The following is an 18,440-nucleotide window of genomic DNA, read 5'->3' on the forward strand; positions in this document are numbered from 1 at the left end:
CCCAATGCTTTGCATTGACCGTTCCAAGGCGGTGACCCCAGCTTTATTCTTATATGTGTTTATGTTGTTTTGTATTGTGCTGTTTTGTACTGGTTGGGCAATCGGTCACTTGCCTTAAATAAAGGACCAACTAATTGTTTATAATAAAAATTCAATACTGCTCCAGCAGCTGGAGTTTCACTTCTTTATATTGACAATCAGTGACGAATTCTTGTTTAGACACATACCTCATGGAACTGAGGGGAAAAGCAGTTTGTAATACTATTTACAGCATAGGCTCACGTGCAATTGCAAACATGATTAAAACATGTATGGGTAAGCTTAATATTGTATTAAAGGTCGATACATACGTGAAAACACAAGGCTTATTTATCTGAAAGTATGAATTTTACTAAAAAGAAAGATATTTATGGCCTTTTGATTTAAATTGATTTTCAAAGGCATTCAAATTTATATCGTATTCATTTGTCGATAAGACATTTTCATGGTCCTGACGTAAAACGTTGATTTGAATTTTTTTTCACAAAGATGGCCAATCCGCAGGCATTAAATTTGGCAATTCATGTGAAATCTTTTCTATTCATTTTAGATGTCATGAAGGAGATCCAGTATCTATTTATATCGTTTTTATTTGCGCAGAAGCATTATCTGTAGAAAACAATAACGACATGAAATGTATAAACATCAATTAAGGCGAACACAAACTGTCACTTTACAGATGACATAATATATTTTGGATGGAGTTGAGAGAAAATCTTAATGTAACATTACTTATAACATCTAACCTATTCCTTGACTTAACGTTAATTTTGATAAAACACATGTAACATTGGTTGGCAAAAAAGTTATGAAATATGGAAGTTTCAATTTGGAAACTTCAATGGAACCAACAAAGTTAAGATGCAAGAAATTTATGTTAACGTAGATCAACAAATGATATTACACATTTAGATATAAATAGTTGAAATAAAGAATTCATATTCAACCTGAAAAAACACACATTTTCAACACCAATAAATGCAGTAATAAAAACATTATTGATATCATTATTTGATCACATATTTATATCCCTTCCTAACCTATCCTCAAACCTGAAAACCTCATTTATAGCACAGCATTTCTAACTTTAAACAGAGTCTGCAAAAAAAGTATTTTTTTAAACGTTATGTTAATAATATTTTGAAAGTTAGTTCAAAATGATCAACGTAGAAGCTCTTATGCATGCTGTTAAGCTAAAAAGGAGTGAAGATAAAAGAGCATTTTCATTAAATGGAAATTGGTTACACGTTGCAAATGCATACATAGATTTCTTGAAAATTTCGTATAATATGGAAAACATTATTAAATTTAGCCTCTACAATGATAAATCGTTTTTTGGAAGGATGTTCTCAATCGTTTGTCGATTTCTAAGAACAAATAATGAGAAATGCAAATGACATATTTATCTAGCAAACTATATATAACTAATGCATATGTGTAGGACATATAGGACACATGCAAATGGTTTTTCTTTTATACTGATATAAAATATGGGTAATAATAATAACAATAACAACAACAATAATAATAATAATAATAATAATAATAATAATAACACTTCTACTACTACTTCTACTACTACTACTTCTACTACTACTACTACTACTACTACTACTACTACTACTACTACTACTACTACTACTACTACTACTACTACTACTACTACTTTTAATAATAATAATAATAATATTATTATTATTATTATCATTTTATTATAACCATTATTAGTCTAGATTACGATTATTATATCATCAAAAACAGCAATAATTGAAACACGTACCGCCGCTACAACGATTCCAAGATATGCAGCTACTAAAAGGAACGCTAATCCCGTGGTGGGGGAATTGGACATCATGGTCATATGTATAACTATCTTTACAACGTTATCAAATTAAGAGCATTTAATAAAGTACATGAGCCTATAGACCTTAAGGTAAGATTCATATCGGCTTTTTATTCGTTCTGTCAACAGGAACCATTCACCAGTCGCATACAAAGTTTTAATTATGCGCGATTTAGAGTGCGTACAAAATCATCTTTTCAATGCATACACATTTATTTCAGTTTATTCATTATTGATTTATGAATACAAAGATATGAATCTATATTTACTGATTTGATTAGATGTGTGAGTCCTTCAACAGCCATGCGATAATTGAATTTAACCGTAAACTGTTTAACTTGGTTTAATGCAGACATGCAATCGACTACATAAATTAACAATATTTATGAAGAAAGCATCAAACAGGATTGTTGATACGCTGTTATGATACTATATAGCATTACATGCTTAAGGTCGAACGTACGAATATCATTTGATAAATATATCAATTACCAAATGAATGAAGAATGAAAACGACGCACTTTTTGCCGAAGGCCTTTTTACAGTATATGACCGTTGTGTACTTAAACAACAACTTTAGTTCTATTTCGGTGAAGAATACAACTCTTAATATGCAGGCGATTCCTGACCTCAATTATAGTCATTTGGGTTCTTACAGATGTCGTGTTATTTGGAATGGTAGTCATTTGGGTTCTTACAGATGTCGTGTTATTTGGAATTGTAGTCATTTAGGTTCTTACAAATATCGTGTTATTTGGAATTGTAGTCATTTGGTTTTAACAGGTGTCGTGTTATTTAGAATTGTAGTCATTTGGTTTTGACAGATGTCGCGTTATTTAGAATCGTAGTCATTTCGTTTTAACAGATGTCGTGTTATTTAGAATTGCAGTAATTTTGTTTTAACAGATGTCGTGCTATATGGAATTGTAGTCATATCTATCTGACAGATGTCGTGTTATTTAGAATGCAGTCATTTGGTTCTGACAGATGTCGTGTCATTTTGAATTGTAGTAATTTGGTTCTGACAGATGTCGTGTTATTTACAATTGCAGTCATAAGGTTGTGACAAATGTCGTGTTATTTAGAACTGTAGTCATTTGGTTCTCACATATGTCGTGTTATTTACAATTGCAGTCATTTGGTTCTAACAGATGTTGTGTGTTTTAGAAATCAATGCGAACTTGCGGAAGTCAAAGGTCGGACTTATATTTTATACTCAGTCTCATAGTCTATTAGCATAACAAGTACACACAACATGTCTCAGCACAAAATATGTTCATACCCTGCCACTACATAGAAAATGTAATATGCAACTTTTTCATATTCATTATTCAGACATATTCAAGAATACTAAATGCTTTTCATATGAGCCTCGCATTGGGACAATTTGGCTTAATGCATGCGCATGAAATGTCGTCCCAGATTAGCATGTGCTGTCTACACAGGCTTATCAGGAACGACATGCTCCGCCTTAATTGTATAAAGAAGAGACTTTTTAAAACAATAAATTCCATTGTTAATGGGAGAGCGCTATAAAATGTAAGTGGTTTTAGCCAAGTAGAAATTGGGTCGTAAAATTAAAATAGTATCATTTAAGTAATATTTTGAACTTAGTTTTTATAGATACCTTATATGCAGCAAAACTACCAAGAAATAGACAGATGTACCATTTACTATTTGAAATAAAAATAAAAATGCAACATGCATGATTCGTATTTTCAGCAGTAAATCACGCAATTTAGACGTAACGTTGTTTTAATTTTAAAAATTGAAGATTATGCATAAAAATTGCAACTTATTTAACAATAAACCTAGCTTATATGTTATATTAAATCAAATAACGTTAAAAAAGAAATAAAACGCGTCTCAAAAAGTACGCTTTGTCGGAATACATGTCACTTTCCCAACATATCTCGCGTTCCTTTAACATGTAACTTATTTTTCCCCCTAGTACATTCCAATTTCCATCATACATTTTGCTTTCCTATTACATGGAGCTTTTCTAACTATAGCTTACCATTGTAACTACAGTTACCTTTTAATGTTCATTTTACTTTCAAAGCTTTCCTAACTTTAACTTTTCTGATACATCACATTCTCATACTTCATTTTACTTTAATAGATACATGTACTTGTCTTGCTTCATTTAAATATCCCAATATATAATTTTGCTAATCTTTTTTAATTTTTTTCTACATTATACTTTTAACTATATTTTTCTTTGCATATACGGTTAAATTTCTTATTATATTTTACCTTTAACACATTGAACGTTTGTAGAACGTTTTCCTTTGCTAAAAGTATATTTTACTCTTTAACTACAATTGTCTTAATAAATAGATATCACGTTCGTAAACTAGATCTTACTTTGTTAACAAAATATTACTTTCATTGCTTAATTTTACTTTCCTATAGTTTCCTAAATTTATTTATTTTCCTAAACTTTTTTTGCTTTCCTAGCAAAATTGTACTGCCCTCCACTTAGAAAGAAGACTCATGTTTGCATCTCAACGTGTATGGTCTTTAAAACCAGTTACATAAAGCCTCTTCAAAAAGAGCAATCTTCGGTTATCATGTTTTAATTATGAATAGACCGGTTTACAAGTGTATTTGTATAGGTGTCATTCAAACATAAAGCTTCCGGAATACATCATCTTTTAGAACCAGTTCGTCAATCAATCTATAGTGGATAACAGTCTATGATTAAAGACCTTAAGTCACACTATTTATTATGTATTAATTCATTTATTTCAATGGATGTATTATAACAAAACAAAACTATGTAAACAATGTCTTTACGGCTATCTCATTTAATTTGGATATTTCATTTCAATAGTTAAAATCGTCTGTTTGGATGACATGAATCATTACGTACGTTTTGTTCACTGTGAATACACGTTTAATATGCACATCATTAAATGGAAATTTTATGGCTATATTATTGATATCATTCACTAACATTACAAACCATTGTCAACTTTACAATGTATTGACACGAGGATAGATGTGATATATGATGGTAGATATACTGACAGCTTAAGAGTGACATGGCTATAAAAGAAACAATACAATAAAATGTTACATGTTACAAATGATGTATTTATACATGGTCAGTCTCTTATGTGACCATCTTAACCATTAACGAATTTCAATAATGCAATCTATTTGAATTACCTAAATAATATTTAAATTAGTAATATTAAAGAACAATATGCGCTAAATGTTAACACTGGTGATAACTTAAGATGATATTTCAGATAATGCTCTACCACCAGTGACGAGCGCTTTTTTAGAGACTAACTCATGGAACTGAGGAAGAAAAGCTATTTCTAATACTATTGACAAAATTGGCTCACGTGGAATTTCAAAGATGATGAAAACATGTATGGATAAACTTAATGTTGTATTAAAGGTCAATACATACGTGAAAACGCAATGCTTATATATTGAAATTGAACAATATGAAGTTTACTAAAAAGAAAGATACTTATGGCGTTTTGATTTAAATTGATTTTCAAAGGCATTAAATTCTCAGTCTTGTTCATTTGTCGATAAGACATCTTTAATGGTCTTGACATTAAACTTTGTTTTCAAATATTTCACAAAGATGTGCATATCCGCAGTCACACAATTTGGCAATTTATGTGAAATCTTTCCTATTCGGCGTAAAAGATGTCATGAAGGAGACCCAATATCTTGTTATATCGTGTTTCTTAGCGCAGAGGTATTATCTGTAGAAATTAACAACGACATGAAAGGTATAACATCAATTAAGAAGAACACAAACGCTCACTTTTCAGATCAAACAACCATTATTTTGGATGATGCTGAGAAAACTTCTAAATGTAACATTATTTTTTTTTATAAAATCTCACTTGTTTTTTGACTAAGCGTTAATTTTGATGGAACAAATGTGAAATTAGTTGAAAAAAAGAGTTCTGAAAGTTTTAAATCTTAATATGGAAATTTCAATGGAACTAACAAACAGTTAACATGCTAGAAATTCATCGTCCCGTAGATTTACAAATGATATTACACATTTAGCTATGAAGACTTTATAGCTAAAATAAAGAATTCATGTTCAACCTACAAAATATATACTTTAACACCCATAATTGCAGTAATAAAAAATTATTGATATCATTATATAATAACATATTCATATCACTCAATAGCATATCCTCAAACCTGAAAACCCAAACTATAGCACAATATTTCTTACTTAAAACGGAGTGGGCAAAAAAAGTATTTTCCAATTTTAAAACGGTATGTAAAGAATATGTTGAAGGTTGTCGCAAAATGATCAACGTCTCAGCTTTTATGCATAGTAAGACTTAAATGCAGTGAAGCTTAAATCATTATTATTATTATTAATTATTTTTTTAATTATTATTATTATTATTATTATTATTATTATTATTATTATTATTATTATTATTATTATTATTATTATTAGTAGTAGTAGTAGTAGTATTCTTATAAATAATATTATTATTATCATTACCATTATAACCATCATTATTCTAGTTTACGATTTTAATATCATGAAAACAGCAATAAATGAAACACGTACCGCCGCTAGTACGGTTCCAATATATCCAGTAACTAAAAGGAGCGCAAATCCCGTGGTTGGGGAATTGGACATCATGGTCAAATGTTCAACTATCTCTCAAACGTATTCCAATTTAGAACCTCGAGTTATTCAATAAAGTACGTGAGGTAAGATTTATAACACCTTTTTACAAGTTCTGTCAACAAGAACCATTCACCAATCGCATAAAATGTTTTAATTATTCGCGATTTAAGCGAATACGAAAACATCTTTTTATGCATAAAAATTAACGTCGTTTTATTCATTACAGATTCAAATGACGTGTGAATAGAAAGATATGAACCTCTATTTATTGATTTGCCCCATTAGTTGTTGATGCCTTTTACAACCATGTTATAGATGAATTCAACCGTAAACTGTTTAAATTGGTTTCATTCAGACATAAGATTGACTACATAAATTAAACGTATTTACGAAGAACACATCAACACGTATTGTGGACACGGTTTCAAAAATAATATATAGCACTACTTGTTTAAGGTCGTACGTATGCATATAATAAGCTAAAGATCAATCAAAAGCACGTATGACGCAATTTTCTGCGTAGGACTTATTTCAATATAGAATAAAGTTCGTTTGCTAAGTTTTGAATATGTATATTAACAAAAAAGTTTTTTCCTGTCGCTGAATAAAACTCTAAATATGCATTCATGATGTTAAATGTAGTCATTTGGTTCTTATGAATGTCATGTTAATTATGAATTATAAATAATGGCGTGATTGGGGAAGTCAAAGATCGAACTTTCCTTTTCATAGTCAATATCATGGTCGATTAAAATAAAACTAACAGATGAGTTTACAGCACACACATATGATATCCTCTGTACCTACAAACACAATTGAATATGCAACTTTCTCATATCGAGTATTCTGACATATTTAGACAACCGCCGATTGCTCTTCATATGATTCTCGCTCTGGGAATACGGGGCTTAATGCATGTGCGTAAAGTGTCTTCCCAGATGAGCATGGGCAGACCGCTGGGTTTTCACTCTGAAGAGACTTCCTTTAAACGAAAATAAAACTATACAAGCGGAGAGTGTCGTCCCCGATTTGCGAAGTGCACATGATAATCTTGGAATACACCTTGCGCACACACATTAAGCCCTGTTTTTCCATAACGACGCTAATACGTTTACAAGTGTGCATTATTATAATAGTGTCATGTTCTGACAAAACTGGGAATAATGCATGTGCGTAAAGTGCCGTCCCTGATAAGCCTGTGCAGTCCGCACAGGCTAATCAGGGACGACACTTTCCGCTTAAACGTGATTTTCGGTAAGATTTTCAACATAAAAATACCATAAAAGCGGAAAGTGTCGTCCCTGATTAGCCTGTGCGGACTGCGCAGGCTGATCTGGGACGGCACTTTACGCACAAGCATTACGCCCAGTTTTCTCAGAACAAGACACAATTAATCGCATGTATCTTTGCTAGATAGTACAGTGCTATTTGAGCGTAAGATATTGGCAAATAAAACGAATACTCGATCGTTCTGCTATAATTCGATGCACAGACAAGCATGCAGTTAGTCAACTTTGGATGGGAAATAATAAATTAGTTGACATTTTATTCGTCTTTTTATTCATATTTCAAACTTCATCATTTTACATATTTCAAACTCTATGATTAACGATCTTTATTCCATGCATGTATTAACTAGTGCGTATTTGCAATTGATTAATTTTGTTCTTAACAAATAATATATTATAATTACATATTCTTTGTTAACGACAGTCTCATTTAATTTCTATATCTTTTTCCATGGTTAACATTTACTTCGAACGCGTTATTAATCATCATAAGAAATGTTTTGTTCACCTTGAATATACTTTGTGCTCTGAATAAAATGAGCATGAAGTAGTGGCAATTGATATTATTCATCACTATTAAACACTATTGTTAGCTCTTTAACACAGCTCTGACAAGGCTATGAATGATTAAATCAGATAAGGCGACAGCCACCGATCAATGGACGAGGAACGAAACGAAAAAACAACAACAGTAAATATAAACTTATATGCAGGGACCTGTCTTAACACTGAACCCAGTGCATTCTTTTTAATGTTTAATTATTGTAAACACGTCAATTGGTTAATACCCAATCAGAGTTCATATGTCTTCTCAAAGTGAAGCTTTTTTTGTAAAACCCAATAATAACCATTGTTTAGATTTAATGCACTGTTTTGCAGTTGCACAGTTTTTGTTATTAAATCAAACAAATCTACATATTGAAATAGCTTGAAGGTTTGTAACAGCCTGTTAAACAATTGTTAGCCAGACTCATCCACCGACCCTCCATCCAAATACACAAATATTGGTTACTTATGAACGACGCTAAATTTATACGAAAACAGATTCTTCATGCGTTAAGATTAATTAAAAAAATTTCATTATTGATTCCAGTGGTAAATACAGAGTTAAAGATGAATCTCTATTGACTGATTTGCGTCACAAGTTTTTCTAAGATGATATATTTGAAATCAACCGTACTCTGCTGAAATCGGATTTACAAAGAAATGCGATTGACTACGTAAATACACATAAATGTATACACTTATATTCAGTACATTTTCAGATGTTTTGTTGCCAAAAGTTCATTTATATACCGTTTCCTAATTTAGGTCTTGCGTATACATTTGGTTACACTCGCACAAATAAGTGAATGACGCGATTATCTTGATATTTATGAAAAGTATTTTATTGATGAAAATATTTTTTTTAATTCAATATGTTACTCTTTAAATAAATGCAGTTTTATGTCTTATGCGTAAAGGTATAACGCGCTACCGAAAGAGCGGCGAAATAAAATAGAAGAGAAATCGCCATTTGTTATTCGTCTAGCATCGGAAAGGTCTTCACTAATCATGTTTGATTAAAATAAATAGCATAACAAATAAAATCGTGCTTTTCTCCAATTTTAATGCGTAAATGATTTTCCCCAAAGGAATTGTTGCTTTAAGGAATCGTTGTTGTAAGGAATCTTTGATGTAAGAACGCGATGTTGTAAGGAATCGTTAATGTAATGAATCGTTTTTGTAAGGAATCGTTGTTGTGGGAATCGTTGGTGTAAGGAATCGTTTTTGTAAGGAACCGTTGTTGTAAGGAATCTTTGTTGAGTCGCTTTTGTATGGAAGGATGTTTTAAAGGAATTGTTGTTGTAAGGATTTGTTAGTCTAAGGATTCCTTGTTGTAATAATGCATCGTTATTTAAAGGAGTAGTTAAATCGTAGTAGAAATTAATCGTTAATGTAGTGAATTTTTAATGTCAGGAATAATTTGCGAAAGATATTCTTGATGAAAGGAATCGATGCTGTTAGAAAACGTTTTATTTAAATAAAAAACGCGCTGTTGTAAGGAATCGTTAATATAAGGAATCTTATTTGTAAGAAATGAGGATTCGTCCTTATAAGGAATCGTTGTTTTAAGGAATTGTAGTTGTAAGGAATCGTTGTTGTGCGGAATCGTTGTTGTACGGAATCGTTGTTGTAAGGAATCGTTGCTGTAAGGAATCGTAAATACGAGGAACAGTAGTTTTAAAGAATCTGTATTATTATGAATCATTTCTTTTAAAGGAATTGCTATTGTAAGGAATTGTTTTAGAAGGAAATTGTTGTAAGAAATCGTTGTTGTAAGGACTCTTCGTTGAAAGCAATCATTTATGTAAGGCATTGTTTTCGTAATGAATCTATCTTGTAGGAAATCGCTGTTGTAAGGAATCATTGTTTTAAAGATAGCTATTGTAAGGATTCGTAGAGATTTTTTACAGTAAAAGGTTGCTACAGAGTGACGCGGAGTAAATGCTAATTTAAAATTTTTTAACTTCTATGTAATTTACGACTCTAAGTTGTTTATCTGTAATTGAAAAGGAGGACGCTGGTCAATACAAATAATTCGTTAAAAAACTATCGGTAAATGCCAAAAAAGTTTTGCTACTACAACTAAAATGGCACGATGTTTTCTGAACTAACCTTAGGCTTTCAATGCAATCAAATTAAGATTAAAGACTGTTTTATTAACAATACAATCAATAAAGTTAGGATTGTGATACCAATTTTAAATTAGTCAGACATCATAGATGTTTTTTAAAATATGTATTACACATTCTATGGATGTATTAAATTCTATGGATTCTATGAAAGTCCGCACTTGGGACGGCACCTTTACCTACTTTTTACCTATATTGTTTCTAAATGTATAGCACAATATAGATTATAAATAATGTGTACTATTGTTTCTGTTCTATATCGAGATCTAAATCATTCATTTACCAACGTAAATACACGACATTCAGTAAAACATGCAACGTCAATTTTGTAATATATTACATTCTAGAATCGCCATATAGAGGACACAGAATCGTATGAAACATTAAAACTGTCTTCCAATATACATCGAATACTCTGAGAACAAAACCCCCAAAACATAATACATGGCCTTTGGGTACAAAGTAAAAGCATATAACATTATACTGTAACAATATTATTATAAATATATTCTGGAGTCTGTTTCAGCCATTAACCAATTTATGCCTAGCGTCTAGAAAAAAGGCCTTGGCAAACAGCGTAGTCCCTGATGAGACGCCGAATGATGCGGTTCTGCTATAAACTCGTAAAATACTTTAGTGGTAAAAGCTAAACTTCACCATCATATTAAATCCATTATTTTGTTTCTATTGGGGATTTCAAATCAATATGCATAAGCATTCACAATAATTTAATTGGAAACTTCTGCCGGAACTAAATAACACGAATATCAATGGACAAATTATAAAAATAGCAACACAATTTCCAAATATACAATATTTAAATGTTATTAGACGTTTCACTGTACAATACGGAGATATATTTGGACGAGCACACAGTTTGAAGTCATATTGGACGAGCCGTTAGGCGAGTCCAATATGACTTCAAACTGTGTGCGAGTCCAAATATATCACGTATTGTACAGTTTAAACGTCTAATAAACTTTTTATTCTATATCCTCATTACCAAACCAGCTTTCCGTATTTTTATTTTCATTCATTGATTACGCACTTTATGACGTATCTTGTGTGACGTCATTTCTCTGACGAAACATACTAGTATAAGCAAGACTCTGCATTTTAGGGACAACAATATGGAGGTGGTAGTGTTTAATAAATCTAGTAGCATATTATAGTCTACCATTTTGATAGCATTGAACGAATCCAAAAGGCAAAACGTTTTTCGGATTGTGTGTTTGTCATGCATAATTGTTAACTTCGATAGGAATAAAACAACTCGCTCCGACAGGATTACGAATTCGTAAATTGTGTTTTGGCCTTTGGGTCAGAATGGTGAGCATGTGTACAAACGCTATCAACAAATACTGTGGTTAAAAATACATTTCGATAAATGGATGGAAGAACAGAAAATGGAAATGCATATCATTGTAACTTAGTTGTTATTAGGCTAGCATTAGATTAAAGTTGTCATTGAGGTTAATAAAATTGATTTTTTGTTTTGCTGTTGCATATTTGTTTTCAATTTCTAGCAATAACAATATCACTTGCTTTTGCATTTTTTTTTAAATTTCTTACAATAAAAATTAATTAAATATCACATTCTCGATTCGTTTTTTTTATTTCCTCTCATATTTTCAATAGAAAAGTATTAAAAAGAGACATAACGTTACAAGCAAAATATCGCCTGTGTGAATCGATTATAGTACATTCCGATACTTTTTCTCGGTAACGGCTTTTATCGTTACAAAACAATTGCTTAGTGCACGTGTACTCATCTGTCCAATATGGAAAAAATACAGACTTTTTGGATCCAATACCGGAATATATTGGACGGTCACGTGGTACATATGAAGAATGCCGATTGGATGAATTTATTGGATATTGAATAATATCATTTACAATGCAGTCAGTGTCAAATGCATGGGAATTTACAAATCAAAATACTGTTTTTTTTTACAATATTTAATATGTTTACTATTTTAATATTATACTTATAGACACACACACACACACAATTGCTGCGTTTTTATGTTTTTTTGTGTTTTTCATATACCACGTAGACGTTATTCATTTGCATTAGAATTCGACATCGATGTTTCTGTATACATATAGATAATCAACTCACTCGCCCGAAAAAATGTTCTTAAATGCGTCATTTTCATGCAATTTATTCATTGACTAATTGATATTTGTCGACTTTAACCCATTCATGCCTAGCGTCCTGAAAAAAGGACATTGCATGATGCGGCGTCTCATCTGGGTCTACGCTGTTTGCTTAAATGAATTTCGTTATGAAATATTCTAAATATAGAAATAAATATACTTGACACCCCTAATTTTGGAAATAAATTGATCCAATTTAGAAGGATGGGAGAGTCCACTGGGCATAAATGGGTTAATTTATTCGTATGACGTGATACAGACACTGCGTTCGTATTAAATTGTGAGCACAACAAAACTTTATCAATATTTGACTTTTTTTAAATAAGCCGATTTCAACAGTTTGCGGTTGATATCAAATCTAATGTGGTTTTAATGACTCTAATATCTAATGCCGTATATCACTCTTTAGAAGCTAAAATCATTCCATTCATCAATATATGGAATCAATTATACATAAGTTAGATTTATTTTCAGGTATTTGGTAATCTATTTCGTCTACGTTGAAGATCGCATACAAATAAACAAGAAATGTTGTGGTATTGCTTGATGCATGAACCTTGTTTATAAGACTATGAATTTTGTTTATTACACACTTAAAGGATGGAAAAAAACTGGCGTGTTTAAAAATAATAAAGCGGGATTTCGATTTGGAATACTGTTTAATTACACTTTTTATTGAATTTAAGTTAACATTATGTTTCAAACAACATCCCAGCAAGTGTTGCTGATGTTGATAATATGATATATTGGAGGTGTTCTTACAGCGATGAGATACTATTTTTTATTTGATGATGATGGTGATGACTTGGTTTCTTAAGCGAAGATCATGAGCAAGATCTCAGAATAGGCAGAATAGTCCTGAACGCCCTGATCGCTCTGAGAACACGATATCAATTATCTCACTGCGGCCGTTGTCAACGTGTCAGTTAACAATTAACAAAGGTTGTTATGAAAACTCTAGTTTGTGTAGTATGTATTAACGACATAGTATGCTGTCTACAGTCTATTTAAGAATCGATAAGGTTGTCCTATCGTAGTAGAAACACCTTTTTGGACATTTACCGATAGTTTTTAAACGAATTATTTGTATTGACCACTTCCTTTTTCTCAATTACAGATAAACAGCTTATAGTCTTAAATTACAAAACAGTTGATTTTAAAAATTAGCTTTAACCCCGCGTGACTCTGCAGCCACCACTTACTATAACAAATTTCCACGAATCCATACAATAGATAAGCTTACAACCATGATTCCTAACAACAGCGATAACCTACACAAGAGATTCATTACAGAAACAATTTCTTACAAAAGCGATTCCTTTAAAAGGCGATCCATAACGATACGGATTCTTTAAAACAAATATTCCTCACATTCTCGACAGCAACGATTCCTAACAACAACGATTCCTTACAAAAACTATTCCTGGCAATAGCGATTGATTATAATAACGATTCCTTACAACAACAATTCCTTACATTAACGATTCCTTCCAACAACGATTCTTTTAAAAAGAATTCATAACAGCATCGATTCCTTTCATCAACAATATCTTTTGCCAACTATTACTGACATTAAAAGTCCTAACATCAACGATCTTTTCCACAAGTACTCCTTTGAAAAACGATGCATTTCAACAACGATTCACTAAAGCAACGAATCCTTATAACAGCGATTCCTTTAAAACATGATTTCATACAATAGCGACTCCGGACTTCAACGATTCCTTTCAACAACGGTTCCTTGCAAATACGATTCTTGACAAAAAACATCTTACAACAACGATTCCGTACAACAATAATATCTTTCAACAACTATTCCAAACACCAAAAATTCCTAACATTAACGAGTATTAACCATAACTGCTCCAAGCATGAACGATGCATTACGTCAACGATTCTTTACAACAACAATTCCTTACAATAACGATTCTTTACAACAGCGATTCTTTACAACAACGATTCCTTACAACAACAATTCCGTTCAACAACGATTCCTTACAACAACAATTCCTTTGGGGAAAAATGTTTACGCATTAAAAGTAGTGATCATGCACGATTTTACTTGTTCTGTTATTTATTCTATTCAACAATTATTTGAGAAGACCTTTTCGGCGCTAGACAAAAAACAAACGGCGATTTCTGTTTTTTTTTTTGTGTTGACGCTCTTTCAGTAGCGCGTTATACCTTTAAGCTTAAGACACAAAATTGCATTTATTTAAAGTCAAACATATTGAATTGAAAAATAGTATTCAACTTTAAACCACTTTACATAAATCGCAAGAAATTCACATATGTGTGCGAGTGTAACCATATTCATACGTAAGACCTAACTCAGGCAACGGTATACAAATGAACTTGTATCCACAAAACATCTGAACATGTACTTTATATAAATATATTCATTTATTTGTATTTACGTAGTCAATCGCATTTCTTTATGAAACCGATCTCAGCAGATTACAGTTAATTTCTAATATTACATCGTAGTAAAAGTTGTGGCGCAAATCATTCAATAAAGATTCGTCTTTTGCTATTCATCTGCAATCGGAATCAATACTGAATGAACTTTAATTAATATTTACGCACGAAGATAATGATTTAGTTTATGCGCAGCGTAGTTTACAAATCATTAATATGTGTGTGTTTGGATTTAGGGCCAATGGATGAATCTTGTAAACAAGAATAAAAAATGCTGTAATAAATCTCATCGCGATATCAATATGTAGACGTGTTTGATTTAAGGAAGCGCACCTCTAATGGGCACATATCCAAATATAATCTAGTTAATTATTTTCTTAATCAGCATCATTTCACTGAACTACATGCAAACTTGTAGGTAGGCTTTCCATGCTTTTGAAATAAATATACCGATTTTTTTCAAAACCACCCCCACGCTCGGCTTTTGTCCAGTTTATTTTCACCCCTGGGGTATATAAAAGTTTCATAATTCATTCAAATTTCCAAATATGGGCATGCAGTTGGTGTGTACAGATGCTGTAAAGGTGTTTAAAGTTTAAACAAGATGAAATAAGTATTCTTTTACAGACATTTATTTTTTACAAATTTTTATCTATGGAAGAGCGCCATGAAATGTAAGTGATTTCAGCCAAGTAAAAATTGGGTCGGTTAAAAACAAAGTGTCATACAATTTCAAATAGTATCATTTAAGTCATATTTTAAACTTAGTTTTTATAGAAACACTATATACAGCAAAAATACCAAGAACTAGACAGATTTACCGTTTACTTTTTGAAATAAAAATAAAAATGCAACATGCATGGTTCGTATTTTCAACAGAAAATCACCCAATTTCGCCATAACGTTGTTTTAATTTTAATAATTGAAGAATGTGCATAAAAATTGCAACATATTTAACAATAAATATAGCTTATATGCCATATTAAATCAAATTACGTTAGAAAATAAATAAAACGCGTCGCAAAAAAGTATACGTCGTCGGCAGGAATCGAACCTGCGCGGGAATATCCCAAAAGATTTATACTCTATCGCCTTAACCACTTGGCTACGGCACCTAATAGTAGGCTCTTCAACTTTCGAAGAAATCGCGGGAAATCATTAGAGGTGCGCTACCTTAATAACAAAATTGTGTAGCTGCAATATGCAACGTTACAAATATTTGAAGCATTATTGAATAAATATAATAATCGACATTTGTATCAACGCAATTAGCCAAATTTAATACAATCTTCAAAACGCTGTCACCCTTAGACCAACATTTCTTGCCTCGGTTATCAAATGTCAATACGTTTCGGACACTTCGGGTTTTTATCATACTTGATGAATCCTTGTATATTTACGTATCATAAAGATCGGCAAAACATCGGTCAATTCCGTATGTATTCGATATGTGTCCTTTGCATACGTCATATTTACGTTGCAGTTGTTAGACACGTGACTTTGCACACGGCCCATCATATTTTACGCTTTACAATCGACTGTTTCATCGTTTTATATCTGTATTTTGACATTAGTAAATAATCAGTCTCACGCACACAGCTGGATAGAAGAGATCATAATTTCGTGTTGTCGCGGGCGGGGCCCGTTGGGGTTCTTTGCTTTAATCTTGAATTTTACAAACATTTGCAAACGTTGGGTTTAATAAGCAGAAATAAAACGCACAGACATCTGAATTGGACTTTGTAATAGGCATCACTATGGGAAAACACATGAACTCTTATTGGGTTTTACAATAAATTAACATTAAAAAGAACACACTAGGTTCAGTGTTTAGACAGATTCCTGCATATAAGTATTATATTTACTGTTGTTGTTTTTCGTTTCGGTCCTCGTCACATTGATCGGTTGCTGTCGCTTTATCTGATTTAATCATTTATATAGCTTTGTCAGAGCTGTGTTAACAGGCTGACAATAGTCTTTAATCTTGATGAATAATATCCATTATGCACATAGTGAATGCTCATTTTATTCAGGGCACAAAGTATACTCAAAGTGAATGAACGTACCTTATTATGATAAATAACGCGTTCAAAATAAATAATGAAAATCATTGAAAAAAAAATAACGAAATCAAATGAGGCTGTCATGACCACATGATATGTAATTATTATATAATGATATTTTGTTAAGGACAAAATGATTCGATTGCAAATATCAAATAGGTAATAAACACATTAAAATTAGATCGTTAATCACGGAGTTTGAAATATGTAAAATGATGGAATTTGAAATATGTAAAAACAACAGATAAAATGTCAACACAGTTTTTATTTCCCCGCCTAGGTTGACTAACCGCAAGCTTATCCAGGCATCAAATAATAGAAGAACGATCGAGTATTCTTTTAATTTGTTAATATCTTATTCACAATTCTAACACGGCTAGTGACTTGTTTTCTATAGACAAAGAAGAAAATCAAGCGTGGGTTATTCTGCAATAACTTATGGGCGGAGCTTAACATTTAGAAAATAGTTCCGAATAAATAAAGAAAATATTGCAGTAAAATACACGTGCTTAAACCCGCTCTAAAAGAAATGTAATAAATGTAGCATGTATATAAGTGTAATGAAACAACTAATTGTATATTTGGTGATAATTGGCATAACCACGCCAACAAAGAATGTTATTTGTTAGGAAACGTAATTCAGAAAACATTTATAGCATGTTAGCTTTTGAGTAGCATCAATAAACGTGACGTCATTAAGTTTCTCCGATTGTTGTTTTTAATGAAGGTGTCGTCATTTGCAAAATATTTGTAAATGAAAACGACGATATATGTTTGGACAATTCAATGACGTCACTAAATAGTGAACTTTGTACTAAGAAGGGCGGAGTATTGAAAAATATAGTTCACGTCCTAAAACTTGAACAAAATCAATTAGAATCGTGTTAGAATCGAAATAATATTTTTCTATGATGGTTTGTTGTCGAATAACCCACGGTAAGTTGTATAGATGCGTGTTATCAAATCACTCGTGCTTCGCACTCGTGATTTAATTCCTACGCATCTATACTCCTTACTGTGGGTTATTCGACAACAAACCATGATAGAAAAATATTATTTCTTAAATAGCACTGCACTATCTTGAAGAGATACATACGATTAATTATAACTTTATAAGCATGCACAATATATTTACGTTTAAGTCACGTTGTGGGAAAACTGGGCTTAATGCATTTGTGTAATGTGTTGTCGGAGATTAATCCGTGCATTCCGTATTTTTCGTTTAAAGTAACATTACTACTCAAAATCAACGAAAATTCCGTACACTTGTTCGTAAAATAAACTTTACCAATTAAGTATTATCCGTATCAGCCGTGT

At 31.6% G+C, this 18,440-nt stretch overlaps 1 protein-coding gene across 1 annotated transcript in view; it reads right to left on the minus strand.

The window, feature by feature from the left end:
• The window catches only part of LOC127851542 (cadherin-1-like), a 36,881-nt gene extending 30,310 nt beyond the window's left edge, over positions 1-6,571 (minus strand). The window contains exon 1 of the mRNA XM_052385371.1: positions 6,456-6,571. Coding sequence (XP_052241331.1) covers positions 6,456-6,530 — 75 coding nt within the window. The 5' untranslated portion in view covers positions 6,531-6,571. The remainder of the gene's footprint in view (positions 1-6,455) is intronic.
• Between the last annotated feature and the right edge of the window lie 11,869 nt (positions 6,572-18,440).

This window comes from Dreissena polymorpha, chromosome 11, assembly GCF_020536995.1.
Source record: "Dreissena polymorpha isolate Duluth1 chromosome 11, UMN_Dpol_1.0, whole genome shotgun sequence".
Taxonomy (NCBI): domain Eukaryota; kingdom Metazoa; phylum Mollusca; class Bivalvia; order Myida; family Dreissenidae; genus Dreissena; species Dreissena polymorpha.